Source organism: Panthera pardus, unplaced genomic scaffold, assembly GCF_024362965.1.
Source record: "Panthera pardus isolate Hobbes unplaced genomic scaffold, ASM2436296v1 HiC_scaffold_10, whole genome shotgun sequence".
Classification (NCBI taxonomy): domain Eukaryota; kingdom Metazoa; phylum Chordata; class Mammalia; order Carnivora; family Felidae; genus Panthera; species Panthera pardus.
In genome coordinates, this window is record NW_026526655.1 from 51,558,410 (window position 1) to 51,574,132 (window position 15,723).

Here is a 15,723-nt window from a genome sequence, read left to right on the forward strand (position 1 = left end):
CCTAAAGAATAACACCCTGAAATATTTATAAATAAATTAAATAATTAATGTGCTTTAGTATTCAATGTGCTTTAACAGTGGAAATTTAATACCCTAATTCAATTGTGGAATATAAGAAGCAAATAGAATATAAAATTTCTCCCTCCAAATATAGGGCGGTGGACCCTATATATATCTGCCAAGTGCCTAGGTCCTATATGAAAATGTTGCCATCTAGCATTCTATAAAATTTAGCTCATAGAAGGGAAATCACCACAATGCCTTTTTCAGGCCCAAATTATCATTTTTAGATCAAACAAAGAACTCCTATTATATAGTATAAAAATATACATATTAAAATATCAGATAGCAGCCCCCTAATCAATAAAACCAGTTATATAGGCATAGATCAGATAAGTGTCTACAATATCACATTTCCCATGAAGTCTATGAGGAGCTTTATTTCTATTTTAACAATAGCAATATTATTATTTATATTTTAATATAAACAATGATATTGTTCTTGCATGTTATTCTCATTATGTTAAAGATCAAATGCATAATAGTCTTCAAATACAGCCCTCATTCAGATTGCCTTATTTCTATTAGTGGCACCAAAGACTCCTTTTCATTCAGGTTTGAAGCCCAAGATTCATCTTTAATTCACTTCAAGCAATCCCCCACACTGCTGACAAATCAATATTTCAAAAGTAAAAGTCCTGTCATGTCAGTTTCCTGCTAGAAAACTGGGGAGGTCCTGAGGACAGGGGTGGGGAGCCAATGCCTCTCCATTACATGCTCAATTAAGTACCAGTCATTTATCCCGTGGTTTAAAACCATCTAAGATATGCATTAGACATTATAAATACCTCACAGCTCTGTATCTTTGCTATTATGAAGTATGGTTCTTTCTAAAAAAATTTAATTCCAGTATAGCTAACATACAGTGTTATATGAGCTTCAGGTGTACAATATAGTGAATCAGCACGTCTATACGGAGCTCAGTGCTCATCATTGTAAGTGTACTTTTAATCCTCTTCACCTGTATGAAGTATGGTTCTTACTAGCTAATATTGAATGACCATTTACTAAATATTAGGCAGTGTAGCCTTCACATAAATTATCTTTGATAACCTCAGGATAGTCCTACTAGGTAGATACTATTATATCTTTATTCCTAACTTGAGTTAACCAAAATTACCAAGTGAGGTAACATATGAGGAAAAGTCATTCCATCAAATTTGTGATATGTCTGAAATAAAAGAGAGCCAGATGAAAAGCAGTGATTGAAGTGTGTATCTTGTAACTCTGAGGCTAATGGCACTAATAATTCCTTTCCCTCTGTCCCTTAAGCTGGGTGTAAATATTAACTCCAAATGGAATGGGTGTTGTTATTCTCTAAGGAAGGAGCACAGCTGCTGGGAGGGGTCACAGAAATTCTACTCCCCATTTTCTCTAAGCTATGACATAGTCAAATGTTCCTGTTTACAGCTACTTTGCGTACTTCTCTGGTGACCATATCCAGATTTTTCCCCAAACGATTCTGATTTCAGACTTCCTGCTTCTTATGATCAGAGGTATGGTTTCAAGGAAATGCACCAGAAAACATTGTCAATGAATAACTTTAAAGCCAATAAAACATACTGATATGTTATTGTAAAGATCACAATGAAAAGGTGTTAAAGAAGTAGAGGGATTGAAAATCTGAGGTCCTCAAGACAGACACTGCATTGTTACATGGGCTCCACAACACAGCAAAAGTGATGGTCCCTCCCTTTTGTCTTCTGATTCGAGAACCTGGCCACATGTCCTAAACTGTGGTCTTACATAAGTCACCGTGTGTTCTGTGAAGGTATACAGCCAACAGCTTAGGAGAAGATAGAGCCCAAGGCATCCTTCAAATAGCCAGAAGATCAAGGTGAAGAGACACAAGTGAAGTAGCTTCTCTTTCTTTTGTAAGCACATCCCCTTGAATGCCAAGGAAAGAACCTATGTTCGATGTTGGATGAATCTTGTGATAATAAAGTTTTGCCCACAGCAGCCACTTTTATTTTAGGAGATGAAAATCGAATCAGTTCTTGTGATGTTAAACCCAAACGTACATGGAATTCTTTAACATATGTACTCAATTAACTTACTATGGATAGGATCAAGTAATAAAAATCATTAACATTTCCATTTTCTGAGAATACATTAAAATGATGCACACAGAATGTAAGGATGTTGAAGATACTCTTCATTTGCTGTGGGAGATTCAATTAATGTTGTTTTATAAGTGGAAAGATGTTTCAAAATATTCATATACTTTTGACTTCAAAAAATAATATAATCATTAAGTCTTCATAGTGAAGATCTGTGATGTATTTAGCATGGGGGGGACAAAAAGCATGAGAATCCACAAGCTTGATTGTTAATTAAATGCCAAATAACACACTAAGATGACTATTTTATGGCAATTGCAGAAAATTCCAAAGAGCAAAGGTTTGTCTCTTTATAATCAAGGGGTTTGTAATACCAAAGCAGAGTCTCCAGGTGCTGAAATGTTCATTTCTTTTTCTTCAGCAATAAGTATGTCCTCAAAAGGAGACCAAGTAAAATTACACCAACTTGGACTATAGTTTTTTTGTTTTATAAAAAAATAAATAAATAAATACACAGTGCCAATTAAGAAAAGAAAGATGCAATTTTTTTAGGCTTTGTATCTAGACTGCTCGTCGTCTAAGCCTCTCCAGACTAAGCCTGTACTAATGAGCTTTCCTTTCCACAGGGAGATAAAGAAGCTGAGTTAGGACTTCCATTTTCCCCACTTTGTGACCGGAAGTCAACGATGGTGGCCCAGTCACAAATAGGTACTGTTGTGGAGGGTGGGCACATGTGTGCCAGTTTTCAAATGGAGAAACCATGTTGTTTAAAGGGGCAAACATCCATGAAACTTCACACTCCTAACAATTTGATGTTTAGACTGATCTATATGGTGCTAAATGATAAGGATTTTGAAAAATTCTCACAAAATGAATTCAATCAAGCAGTATTAGTAAACGTAATTGTTCTTCTATTTACAACCTTCTTACAAATGACAGGCTTTCTTCTTGTTTAAGAGACAGCTTTTTTTTGTATTGTGTTGCTGATTATTGTAATCTATAATTTAATCCTTTGCATATAGAACAATTCAATGAAAATGTTAATATATCTGTCCCGTTATCACTAAGTTTGCATAATATATTCAATATGCCAGTTTACATTCCTTTGGAAAAAAAATTCTTATGAGAAGATAAACCAACAAGTTCAACCCATTATTATAACATATGGTTGCTATGCTGCATGCTCCAAATATTTGTAATGGTTATCCCCTGAGCCAGCACCCTCATTACTGAACGGCAAGATTAATAAACATTAGGATTGCCGCCTTACCTCTCTAGCTGCTCCAGTACCACCTCCAACAGAGCAGTAGTCAACTGTCAGAAAGAGTCTCGCTCTGACCTTTGCCCCTTCCCATTCAAGTTCCAACAGCTGTTTTTCTAGCCACCATAACACTGGTACCTACCATTGTTTAGCAGCTGTGAGCATAACAGGCTAAGAACCTCCTCAGGGAAACTGGAAAGAATGGAAGTGTCTGAGGCTTGTTGCTGTAATATAAATTGCTACCCGGTTAGCAAGGTGACACCTCATTTGACGGTCTCCGAATTCCAGGCATTGAAAACTACAGACAGAACTTGAAATAGCCTACTGGTGGCCAATGAACATTGCTTTGAGTGGAAGGCATCAATTAAAACACAAAACTATTGCAGTTTTCTTGAATTAAAAATGCACCTTAATGTATAACATGACTAAGCCAGTTACTTAAAATGCAAATTCCTTTTATCTGTGTATCTGATGGATGGAATACTCTTCAAATGTGGATCTTTCTGGGTACAGTATCACTTTAAAAGCTTCCCTCCAATTTTCTCTTATATTCAGATGATCGTCCATATATCCCAGGTGTGTTTAAGGCCACAAGCACTTGATTTCCAGTGCCATACCTCTCCAGGGACACGTAGTGTTGAAATGTGTACACAGTTTAGAGTGGGTTGTCTCCTTCTCCCCATAAACACTGGGCATTGCCCCGTTCTCTCTGTGTGTCATTTCATATCTTGACGAGTACTTTAAATTTAAAGTCTGTATTCAATCCTGACATCTCAAGGTGGTGGAAATAATGCTGTCTCCCAGAGATGTTACTGTTCTCTTTACTGATTTGACAGAACACACCCACGTGCTGTGAACTAACGCTTTACATCCAGAGAATAATAAACAGCAATTTGAAATATTAACACACTGGCAGGAAGCTCTGACTGATATAGTCAGAGGGGGCAAAAAAGTGGGTGCCTTCCTGTGGCCTGAGAAGCAACTTCGATTCTCTTGTTTCTTTGAAGCTTAGATATTATTTTTTGTCGGTCAATAATAAATTCAACAAACAAGTGGAATCCTTTCAGAAAAGTAATGATCCCTGTCACTGAGAGGAAAATATAATCACTCTGGTTAGACTTGAATTTATTGTGAACAAGAGTATAAAAACTGAATATTAAATAGAAAAGCCAATATACTTATCAAGCTTAAATTGCATCACTTCCACTGCTTGAGAGATCATTTTATAGAGCTATTAAACTATCTCTAAAGATTGGGTTAAAAATAATTTCAGTGGGTAAACCAAACCAGTATGTAGCTGATGCTTTCTACCTGATGCATCAGACTCTTCATTATTACAGATTTTAGAGTTCAGAAAATTGTAGTGTTTCAATTCATCTCTCTCTCTCTCTTTTTTTTTTTTTTTTTGCTTTTGTAGGTTTCATTGACTTCATAGTAGAGCCAACATTTTCTCTTCTGACAGATTCAACAGAGAAAATTATTACTCCTCTTATAGAGGAAGCCTCAAAAACAGAAACTCCTTCCTATGGGGCAAGCAGGTTTGGTATTTTCTCTTTTTTTGCATCTTTTTTTTTTTTTTTTTTTTTTAATGATTATCTTCATTATCTCTTATAGCTAGGTTGGAAATTCTTAGAATTATTAGATAGTATTGCCACCTAGTGGCTCTCTATTATATTGCATCTGCCTTTGAAATTCACTTCATGTCCACTACAAAATATATCAAAGTACTAACAAAGTACTAACTAACTAATATATCAAAGTACTAATGAATATAACACAAGAGTATTCAATACCAGAAGAATTAAAATATCTGACTTTTGTGCAAATGTATGTATTGTGTCTTGGATGTTAGCATATATAGTTGTGTTGGTTTGCTTACAAAGAAACCAGTTACAACCCACTTGTAGATCTAGAGAGATGCCTATATCAAAATAAAGCTTGCGGATGATGTGAGTACAACAGATCCATATAACATCTAATGGTAACAGTAGCATCCACTGTATATGCGATCACAATATTTCAAGCTAAACATTTTTCATTGACAAATTTGTTAAGGGATATTATTTAAAACTTCCAGTTGTAGATTAATCATGCTAAATTCTTGTCTATCTGAACACACAACTTTTCCTAATAGCACACCACTAGGTTCCCAAAATGTTGCCCCAATGAGGAAATTGAGGAAATGTTCTCCTGAGAATGATTCAGGTTGGCCCCACTTAGGGCTCCAGAATCGTGATGCCCCATTTGTTATGTTCACCTGTGAACTCACCACCAAGTCAGCTCACCTCAAGTATCTGCTTTTCTAATGAGGCCTAGCCACCTTATAATGCAAGAGCGCTCCAACCTGCTGCTCTGGGAGTCCTTGACCAACCCAGGGAGTTCCAGCCAGAGTCCTGGCCCTCTCCATGATGGGAGAAAAGGAGGGATGTGAGCAGCCCTGATGCATGCTCAAAACTGGGCCTGAGCACCTGCCATCCTGTTTCTGCAGCTGGCTTTGTGAAGTGTTTCAGGCTTTGTTCCCTCATTCCATATCTTGACATTGGTGTTTTCTGGGCTTTTTTTTTTTTTTTTTGGTTGTTACTATTAGCATATGCACCTTTATTGGGTTCACCCAGTGTTGATTTGTTTAGACGATCAAATATGAAGGGCACCATGAACGATGGAACCTATTCCCCAGACTACTCCCTTGCAAGCGTGGACCTGAAAAGCTTCAAAAACAACCTGGTGGACATCATCCAGCAGAACAAAGAGAGGTGGAAAGAGTTAGCTGCACAAGGTATAGTTGTTTATGAAGCCTTACTACTCTCTCTTTCTGTCTTAACTCTTCCTCTGGGATTTCGGATTTTTTCCCCCTAGATTTCTTCTTTTATGGAATACACAAGCTTTTGGCGGTGCTTGGAATTGGCTACCCTTTGATTATTCATCACAAGGTTGGCTTATCTGTTAAAGAGATTCTGCTGTGTTTATGTCATGTGGACTGCAGAAATCTGTGCCAGTGGGTGGCAGTGACATGAATGCAAAGGATGGGGCAAGAAAATGGTGACAAAACTTTATGTGGCAGATTAACCTCCTGTTAATTTCTGGAAGTGCTTTTAAGCCTGTGTTTTAGGCTTTGCACATGGCTTTTGTGTTGCATTAGGAATGTAACACTCAGTGTCAGAGACTTGGGTGTGTTTTTTTGTTCAATTTTACTAAGTTACTTCTTTGGGTGACAGTTCCATTCATGTGTTGGAAAGAATCATTTGTAAGTCTTCCCTTAAAGGAAACAAATGGGAAGCTAGTGTTAGCCATTTCTGACATGTTTTCTGATTCAAGTACATTCGTTGTTTTTGTTTACAAGACATGTGAATTTGTAGCAGTCATTATCTTTGTTCAGGAAATTAGCTTTCTGATTTCAAATCTGGCCCCCATCTCCCCTCATGCTCACTCCTGTCCATAGCCCTGTGTCTCTCAGGTGCTGTACTCCCTGCACGGTGGCCTCTGGCAGGTTCTTGAAATACTCCCAGAGCCTTTGCGATGATTGTTACTTCAGCCAGAGATTCTCCCCTTAGAGTTTTCTGCAAGGCTGAGTCTTCCTTGGCTAGCAGTTTGTAGTATGTATTTACTTTTATTTTGAAAAATAGCACTTAATTAACTCAATTTTCACATGGACCTTATAAGGTATATACTATTATTATTCCCCTTTTACAGATAAGGAAACTGAGGCAGAAGACAGTGATGTGACTTGTCCCAAATCCCACAGCTAGTAAGTGAAGGAGCTAGAATTCACTCTTTCTCCCCAATGCAGTGCTCTAAACCTTCATGGTAGGCAGCTCCACCAGGAGGCCCTCCTTGACCATGACAAGTATGTCGTCTGTCCTATTTTTCTCTGATTAGGGCCCAGTTCAGTCGCTTCAAAGTGGTATCACTAGTCCGTAATTGATGATATTTATGTATTCCTTTTAAAGTTTATCATCTGTTTTCCACAGGGGAACATATGATTCACACAAGTTGGGACATGGTCTGTTATGTTTTCCAGTATATTCCTTAGCTCATAGCACAGTGTTGGGCATATCATAGGCACTCAGTATATATTCATTTAATTAAATAACTACTTAATGGTGTCACGTTATTTCTCCACCTCTGCTATTAGGAAATAAAAGAAATACCATTCTAATGTCTTCATCTGACTGTGTAACTTACATTTTCCTAAAAGTCTGATCTTCGTTGAGAAGAAATAGAGTTTCCCAGGCTTTGGTGGCTCTATACAGCTATCATGAGGGCCACTTCCTGTATTCACACAGCACCACCCCCCCCCCCCCCCCCGCCACACACACACACACACTCAGAATGGCCCTGTACTTAAATCCTCTACTATCATCATCTTGAAATTCTTAAAAATTTTTCAGTCTCAGTTTTATTTTATATGGGGACCTGTAATTATGTAGCTAGCCTTAGCCATTACAGAGGGTCTTTGTAATACATTATTGTCACTCAATAAAAAATATAATGCAATATAAGACCCAGATGGCCAAACTAAAATATTGTCAAATCCATCAAATTGGAGACTTCAAATGATGAGAATTGCCCCTCTCTATGGACAATTACTGAAGCACAGTAAGATATAAATCCCAAAACTATAAGTCATTTGAAAACAGGAACAATGTCTATCTCATTGTCATGATTTTCTCAGAGCTGGCATGTCCCGGCATACTGTAGTTGCTTTAAAATTATTTAGTGAAGATAGTTTTGAATGAATGAATAAATGAATACTTAAATTCTACTTTGAATGTATTTATTCAGAAAAGAAAACAAATAGATATATTAGATATTCAGCAATGCAAGGAAGAGAGGAGGGGAGTAAGAATTCTGAAATCCCTCCTGTATGCCAGGCATTTGACATGGATTATCCTATTTCCTCCTGCAACAGTCTTCCTAACTAGAGGTGACTACTCTCATTTGCTACATATGGAAACTGAGGATCACATAGCTTCTAAGCGGTAGAGTTAAAACTGTTCTGATTCTTTACCCATTTTCCCCACTGCATGCGAGCACCTCCTAGTATACTACCTTTTCAAAAAAGTTTGAAAAAGTTCACTTGAAGCCTTTATCTTCAATGAACCCAAAAAATCCAATTGACCAAAACACACTCTCCTCTAAGAAAGTTTTAATTAAAATAAGCAACACTATGCCCCAAACATCAACCCGTCCCCTGGAATCTGTCATAAACCTGTGAAGGAAAACTCTTTACCAGAATTGAATTAGTGACTGCAATTTTTCCCTTTTTAATAGACTTTCTGCCACTATGCTCTACTGAATATTTTGTTGCACACAGTAAACTTTAGATCTATATAAAGTTCTCAATTTACATTTCTGGAATTGAGTGATAATATTGGACTCCTATAGTTAGATAAGATAGAACCAAGATTTGAACACAGGCAGCCTGGCTTTAGCAAATTAGAATCATGGATCGTTTTGATAATATAATTTCCAAAGGATAGTTGTGTAGGGTACACACGTTTTGAGTAAAGCAAATACTGCCAGATTTGTTTTACTTGTAACATTGCATGGTTGGTTGCTGTTTCCAATGCAGTGGTGAACTAGATAAACTTAAAGAAATATCTCATGGTAAAAATAAATAAATAAATAAAATGCTGGGTGAAATATTGCTAACAAGAAAATGACAGAGACAGTGCTTCAAGAACTATCTCCCTGTCTCCTTGCTTGTAACAAGTAATGAAGGGTACTTTGCTTGCGACAACAAAAAATGAAAGAAAGAAAAAGAAATTGATGTCCTTAGAACCCATCCAAATAAAGATAAAACTGAAATTGAGAGAGATACAGAAACTTGGAGCCAGAATCTCTCTGGAAGGTATCTGCTTACCTTTGCTGGAGTCTTGGGTTTGCAGACTGAATTGACCACCACACAGGGTTTTTATGCCAGAAGTGCAATCACCATATTTTTTTTTAATTTTTTTAACATTTATTTATTTTTGAGACAGAGAGAGGGTGTGAGTGGGGGAGGGGCAGAGAGAGAGAGAGAGAGAGAGAGAGAGAGAGAGAGAGAATCCGAGAATCCGAAGCAGGATCCAGGCTCTGAGCTGTCAGTACAGAACCCGACACAGGGCTCCAACTCACAAACCATGAGATCATGACCTAAGCAGAAGTCAGACACTTAACTGACTGAGCCACCTAGGTGCCCCTGCAATGCACCATATTAAGGATCAAGGGATAAAAACCTAAGATCTTAAGAGATGCAGAAAGAACATTCAGGAAAATTCAGTATTTATTCATTATAAAAATTATTAAAATTAGAGGAGCCTTTTTAATCTAGTATTTCTGTTTTCCTGCTTTTCTTGCCTTCATTTTTACTGCTCGGGTTGTTTATTTTTTCCATTCCAATTCATTTCCTTAATGGTGTGAAATATTTACACTTTATTCCTATTATTGTCATGATTAAATAGAAAATTTTAAATGCATAATCAATAGTAGATGACAATGAAGTTAATTACTTTACCCTTCCGCAAAATAACACAAAAACCTTAGAAAGCTTTGTCTCTGATGTTCAAAAATGTTTTTAAAATAGATTTTATATTTAATAATTAAAATTTAAAAATCGTCCAAAAAATTTAAAACGTATTCTTGAAATTCAAGAATATGAGGACAACAGCTTTTTAACAACGTTTTCAAAAATCAAGGTAGTGCAGGAAGACTTTCTCAACATCTCTTGCATGCTTGCATAGTTCCTCAGTTAGCCAGAGATTGGAGAGAGCTATCTAGACTTTCCATGGCTCTTCAACTGCTAGGAATTCTCTTTGAAATCCTGCTCATCTACCAGTTACCCCAAACTTGGACTGCAACCTCAGGCTTGCAAAGCTGCGCATTTTCCCCATTTATTCTAAACCAAACCCACTGTTTTACATTGTGGAAACCAGGGGGTTTTGCCCTCTGCTTCTATCCCAAATTGAGTCTACCGCCTCTGGCAGTAAAACTGGTTTCCGGTGCCATTCTCAAGCTGAGGTTGGCAGGGAGGTTGGGAGTAGCTCCAGGCAAAAAGGTCACCAATTGCTGTTTTCCTTACCTGAATCGCTAGCAGTTTTTCAAGAATAAATGCTTCTTAAATTGTTGTGTTGCCTTGGTTGATTTCCATTGTGGTGGAATTGTTTTTGTTAATATTTTCCAATTGTGTACTTGTTTTCTGTGGAAACACTCGACCGTTTTATGTCACTAGAACAGGAAGTCCTCTTTCTCCACATTGGGTTTTGGGAGTTATATGAGGTGATTTGTAGAATCTGCTTAGAAGTACCTAAAATAGGGACGCCTGGGTATCTCAGTCAGTTGAGTGTCTGACTTCGGCTCAGGTCATTATCTCGGGGTTCATGAGTTTGAGCCCCATGTCAGGCTGCATGCTAACAGCTCAGAGCCTGGAGCCTGCTTCAGATTGTGTCTCCTGTCTTTGCCCTTCCCCCACACTCTCTGTCTCTCTGTCTCTGTCTCTGGCCCTCTCTCTCTCTCTCTCTCAAAAATAAACATTAAAAAAATAATAAAAAAAAGAAGTACCTAGAATAGTAGCACTATATGAGTTGATTATTATTATAATTATTATTGGGGCTCCTGGATGGCTCAGTCAGTTAAGCGTGTGTTTAGCTCCAGTCATAATCTCGCAGCTCATGGGTTCCAGCCCCGCGTCCAGCTTTGTGCTGACAGCTCAGAGCCTAGAGCCTGCTTCAGATTCTATGTCTCCCTCTCTCTCTGCCCCTCCCCTCCTCACGCTCTGTCTCTCTTTCTCTCTCAAAAAATAAATAAACATTTAAATAATTATTATTTACTGTGTTTCTGTTGTGTTCTAGGAATTAGGGATATAGAAAAAAAGAGAGAGAGAGAGAGAGAAACAATAATCCCTACATTTATGAAAGAAGCTGTGGAAGCTGGGAGCAGGATTGCATTTTAAGGTAGCCAAGAAAGGCTTTCTTAAGGAAGTGATCATTTAAATAAATACAAGAAAGAGATTAGAAAGAGCAATGAGGAGGTGTGGGGGAATAAATTTTCAAACAGAGGAAATGATCAGCACAATATTTGAGAGGTGGAGTTTGCCTGACATGAAAAAAATAACAGGAGGTAAGTGAAACAGAAGATCGGGCAAGTGGGACTAATGTAGGCCCTGTGATAAATGGATAACATGACACCACATCATTGGTTTTGGCCCAAGAGGGATAGGAAGCCAAATGTAGCATTTTGAAGAAGAAAAATAAAATGGTCTGAAGTTTTAAAAGGATCACTCTGGCTACAGAATGGAAAATATTCTGTTTGGGAGACAGAAAAGGAAACAAGGAAGTGAGAAAAGAGGCTGTGGTTTATAACACAGGAGAAAGATGGGGACTTAGACCACGTAGTACTGATGGAGGGAGAAGTGTCTAAATTCTGGGTGCCTAAAGATGGTGACTTGAATGAGTAGGCATGAGAAAGAAAGGATAGCAACAAGAGATCAGATTCTGGATATATTTTGAAAGTAGAACTGATAAGATTTGTTAAGTGATTATATCTGGAGTATGAAATCAAGAAAAGAGTCAAGACTAATGCCAGAGTTTTTGGTTTTCTTACGCATTAATTGTATATATGTAAATTTATAGAATCATTCTCCAGAAAAACGTGGCTTTCTCTAGCAAAGCTGAAGACGCACATGCCATGTTTCCCAATAATTTGACTTCTGTATTTTTACCCTAGAGAGATTTTGCTCATGAGCATCAGAAGACACGAACAAAATATTCACTATAGCATTGGTATTGAGAGCAAAAAAGAAAAAACTGAAAACAACAGTAAAATGAATTCACAGGCTGTGGTGTATTCATATTATGGTAAAGCATACACTGTTAAGATAAATGAACTTTAGTTGTGAGTACCAACAAAGATGGAAGTCACAAATAATATGAAGCAAAATATACAAGCTGCCACAATAGAGCAAGAAGCCATTTATAGAAAAAATTTAAAAACCCACAAACTAAATAATAGGTTTTAGAATACACTTATGATAAAACAAAAGAAAGGGGAAAATATTCAGAATGGTTCTAGGGGAGTGATGGGACCCTTAGTAATAGTTTATCTCACAAATGTTCATTTTGTGATTATGGTTATACCTGACATATATACTTTATATGTGTAACTATAACCCATTTATATGAGTAGAATGTTTCATAATAAAAAAGTAAAAATGCAATCTGGTACAAAAATACATCTACTAAAATAGTCATCAGTTTTAAAGCCAGTATGTATCAGATGTTGCCATTGTAATTTCCTGCTGCCATCACCTCTAGTCTTAAGTACACTGAAGATGATAATTACTTTATTATAATTGCATTGAGATGAAAATAAGCAGGTTATATGATGCTTAAAGTTTTAGAATATTAATTAAACAATAAGGCTCTGAACAGAACCCCAGATTCTTGGTGTTCATATCAGCTCTGACAGTATATTTCACAGTTATCTTAAAAACATTTCACTAATCCCGAAGCAGGTATGGACACTTAGGCCCCATGGTATGAAGGTCCTAGACCATCAGTAAAAGAAGACACTTTTTAAAACAGTAATTTCACTCAGGAAGCCTCCTATTAAGGATCTGGGGGCATCTAAGAATGTTATATGTAAATACATTCCTTTTCAAAAAGTAAGAGATAGAAGTTAAAAAGTAAAAAATGCTTTCCTCCATTCCAAACTATTTTGGTTTTGGTTAAAACTTACCCATTTGGAGTGAGGAAAATATCTTCATTATCTATTTCTCAGCATTCCTCAGCATCTAAAGTCTTTCCTTTTTCTGCACTACTTACAGAGAAGACAAGAGATTTAAGAGGGCCTGTGGCTAACCTCCTAGTGACACAAGTGGGGGGAAATAGTGAGAAAAGTTGCTCTCTGCTTTTATTTCTACCTATAAAGTTTCAGGCAAACCACGTAACTTTCCGTATCCTCAATAAATGTGATTATTGGGCACGTAATATCCACCCCCATGAAGAAGCCGACATTCCCAATTCCCATTTATGTTCCAGAGACTTGAAGGTCTATGATGCAGTTCTGAGAGCAAGGCACCTAAGAAAGGGAGGAGGGCGGGTGGGGGGGGGGGGGACAACAAAAAAGAGCACATTTGCCTCTACTGGTGGCTGTTGGTGACAGATGCCCGCAATTAGCAAGCAAGGAAACCATAGGCAGCAAAGAAATGTAACAATTCTAAAGGAACAGATAAATGTACCTTGTTTTTGTTGGTGACCTGCCATCCTGTGTCACAAGCTGAAATGGAAGAGTGGCTTAGCTTCATGCCTGGAATTGTTAGAGAAGCATGTCTCTTTAGAGTAGCCCCCAAATGGCAAACATTAACATTGGTTCTCCTTCAAGGCAAAAGAGTTACTTTGGTAAGCCACTTGATGGTTTGGTTTGTGTTTAGAACCAAAAATTACAAACTGAACCAGATCCACCAAGTCCACCTTAATTGGAACAAAAACTGCAAACTAATCCCAGATCTGCTTCTGATCTTCTCAAAGAAAATGTGTCTTTGACAAAAACAAATTACATCCCAGAATGGAATTGGGAGTGTGGGGTGGGGAGTGGGATCATACTGGAATGGAATACAATATGTTTCTTACTGTACTGGGTAATTTTCTGATTTATTTGATATAGATTCAAATCCCAAAACACTAGGCTTAAAGACGATTAACAAGTGAGAAAAGGAGGCAATGTGGGAACTGAGACGCCATGAGATTTGCATTATGAATGATTAACAGCTATTTATTTTATTTTAATTTTTTTAATGCTTTTATTTATTTTTGAGAGAGAGAGAGTGTGTGTGTGTGAATGGGGGAGGAGCAGAGAGAGGGAGACACAGAATCTGAAGAAGGCTCCGGGCTCTGAGCTGTCAGCACAGAGCCCGACACGGGACTCAAACTCATGAACCGTGATATCATGACCTGAGCCAAAGTCGGATGCTTAACCTACTGAGCCACCCAGGCGCCCTATGATTAATAGCTATTTAGAACCAGAAGGAAACCTAGAGCTAGCTTAAGGCAAATAAGACATTTTAGAATATGTATTAAAACTTGCAAATACACAAGTGTTTTCTAGTTTCTTTTGGGGACTTCCTATGTAATTGCTCTACGGTCATAGAATATGTTCGGTATGATATTATTCATTTAAACTTTTCACACCTGCTTTTGTAGCTGCTTTTAGTGGCTCATAAGTTCCACCAAAAAAAAAAGAAAACAAGTAGGATTTTGGTCAGAATTACTTTGATATTTTGGAAAGAATTGTCATCGTTGATATCAAGTCTTCCTATTCATATGTATCTTATATATCTTCTTTCATGTTTCTCAGAAAGTATACGTTTCCTTCATAATAATAATAATGGTCATGGAAAATACTTGTTAGCGTTATTAGATGCCCGGCATTACATTAAGCATATTATATATCAAGTAATCAATATTTATAATTAATAATAATTTATTTCAAAAGTTTGAATGTATTTTGTTGGATTTTCCATCAGTATTTTATATTTTTGTTGCTGTTCCAAGTGGCTGTTTCTTGCTGCTGTATAAAAATACAATTTTCTTTTGAAAACTGATCTTCTGCAAATAATGACAGTTTTTTTCTCTCCCAAATGTATATCTCTAATGATTGTTTTTCTTGAATCAGTTGCATTAGCAAGTTTATCCAGAAGCATCTGAAATGGAAATGGTGAGAGCATTTAGGTTGTCTCTGAATTCAAAAGGAAAAATATTCAATGTTTCAGCAATAAAGTGTGATATTTCTTAATTTTATTTTGATCTTCTCTTTATGAGGTTAATTACATTTCCATAAATAATTTGTTAAGAAAATGTATTTTAAATGAAACATTTAGTTTTATCAAATGTCTTTTCTGTGGCTTTTTAAATAATTCATATGATTTTTCTTTTTAATTAGTTCATATAATGAATTAAGAGATTTTCTAATGGTGAATCACCTTGTATTCCTTGATTAGACCCAACTTAATTGTAATGTAATAACTTTTTAAAATTTATGTGTTACTTTGGCTGACTTAAAAAATCTATATGAGTGAGGTGAGCCTGCAATTTTCCTTTCTAATACTTATACTTCTGGTATTGAGGTTAACCTCAGAAAATAAGTTGGAGTTTTTAAATTCTTGAGAGTTTGTGAGCCTTAAATTGGCATTGAATGTTCGCCAGAATTTACTTTTAAAAACCATGTGAGCCTGCTGCTTTCTCTGTGGGATAATTTTTTTCTGCTGATTCAATTTTCTTAATAGTCATAGAGCACTATTTAAGTTGTTTAATGTTTAGTTTTTTAAAAAAATATTGTGAAATATGCCACAAAAATATATAAAAACAT

General features: G+C 36.7%; 1 protein-coding gene across 9 annotated transcripts in view; it reads left to right on the forward strand.

Annotated features, from left to right (window-relative positions):
- PDE1A (phosphodiesterase 1A) overlaps positions 1–15,723 on the forward strand; it is a 326,870-nt gene that overhangs the window by 289,162 nt on the left and 21,985 nt on the right. For 7 of the 9 annotated variants that reach the window (XM_019461229.2, XM_019461221.2, XM_019461239.2 and 4 more), the window contains 3 exons: positions 2,747–2,828; positions 4,799–4,919; positions 5,997–6,157. In XM_019461229.2, coding sequence (XP_019316774.1) covers positions 2,747–2,828; positions 4,799–4,919; positions 5,997–6,157 — 364 coding nt within the window. The remainder of the gene's footprint in view (positions 1–2,746; positions 2,829–4,798; positions 4,920–5,996; positions 6,158–15,723) is intronic. The other 2 variants (XM_019461246.2, XM_019461264.2) reach the window with 1 other exon arrangement.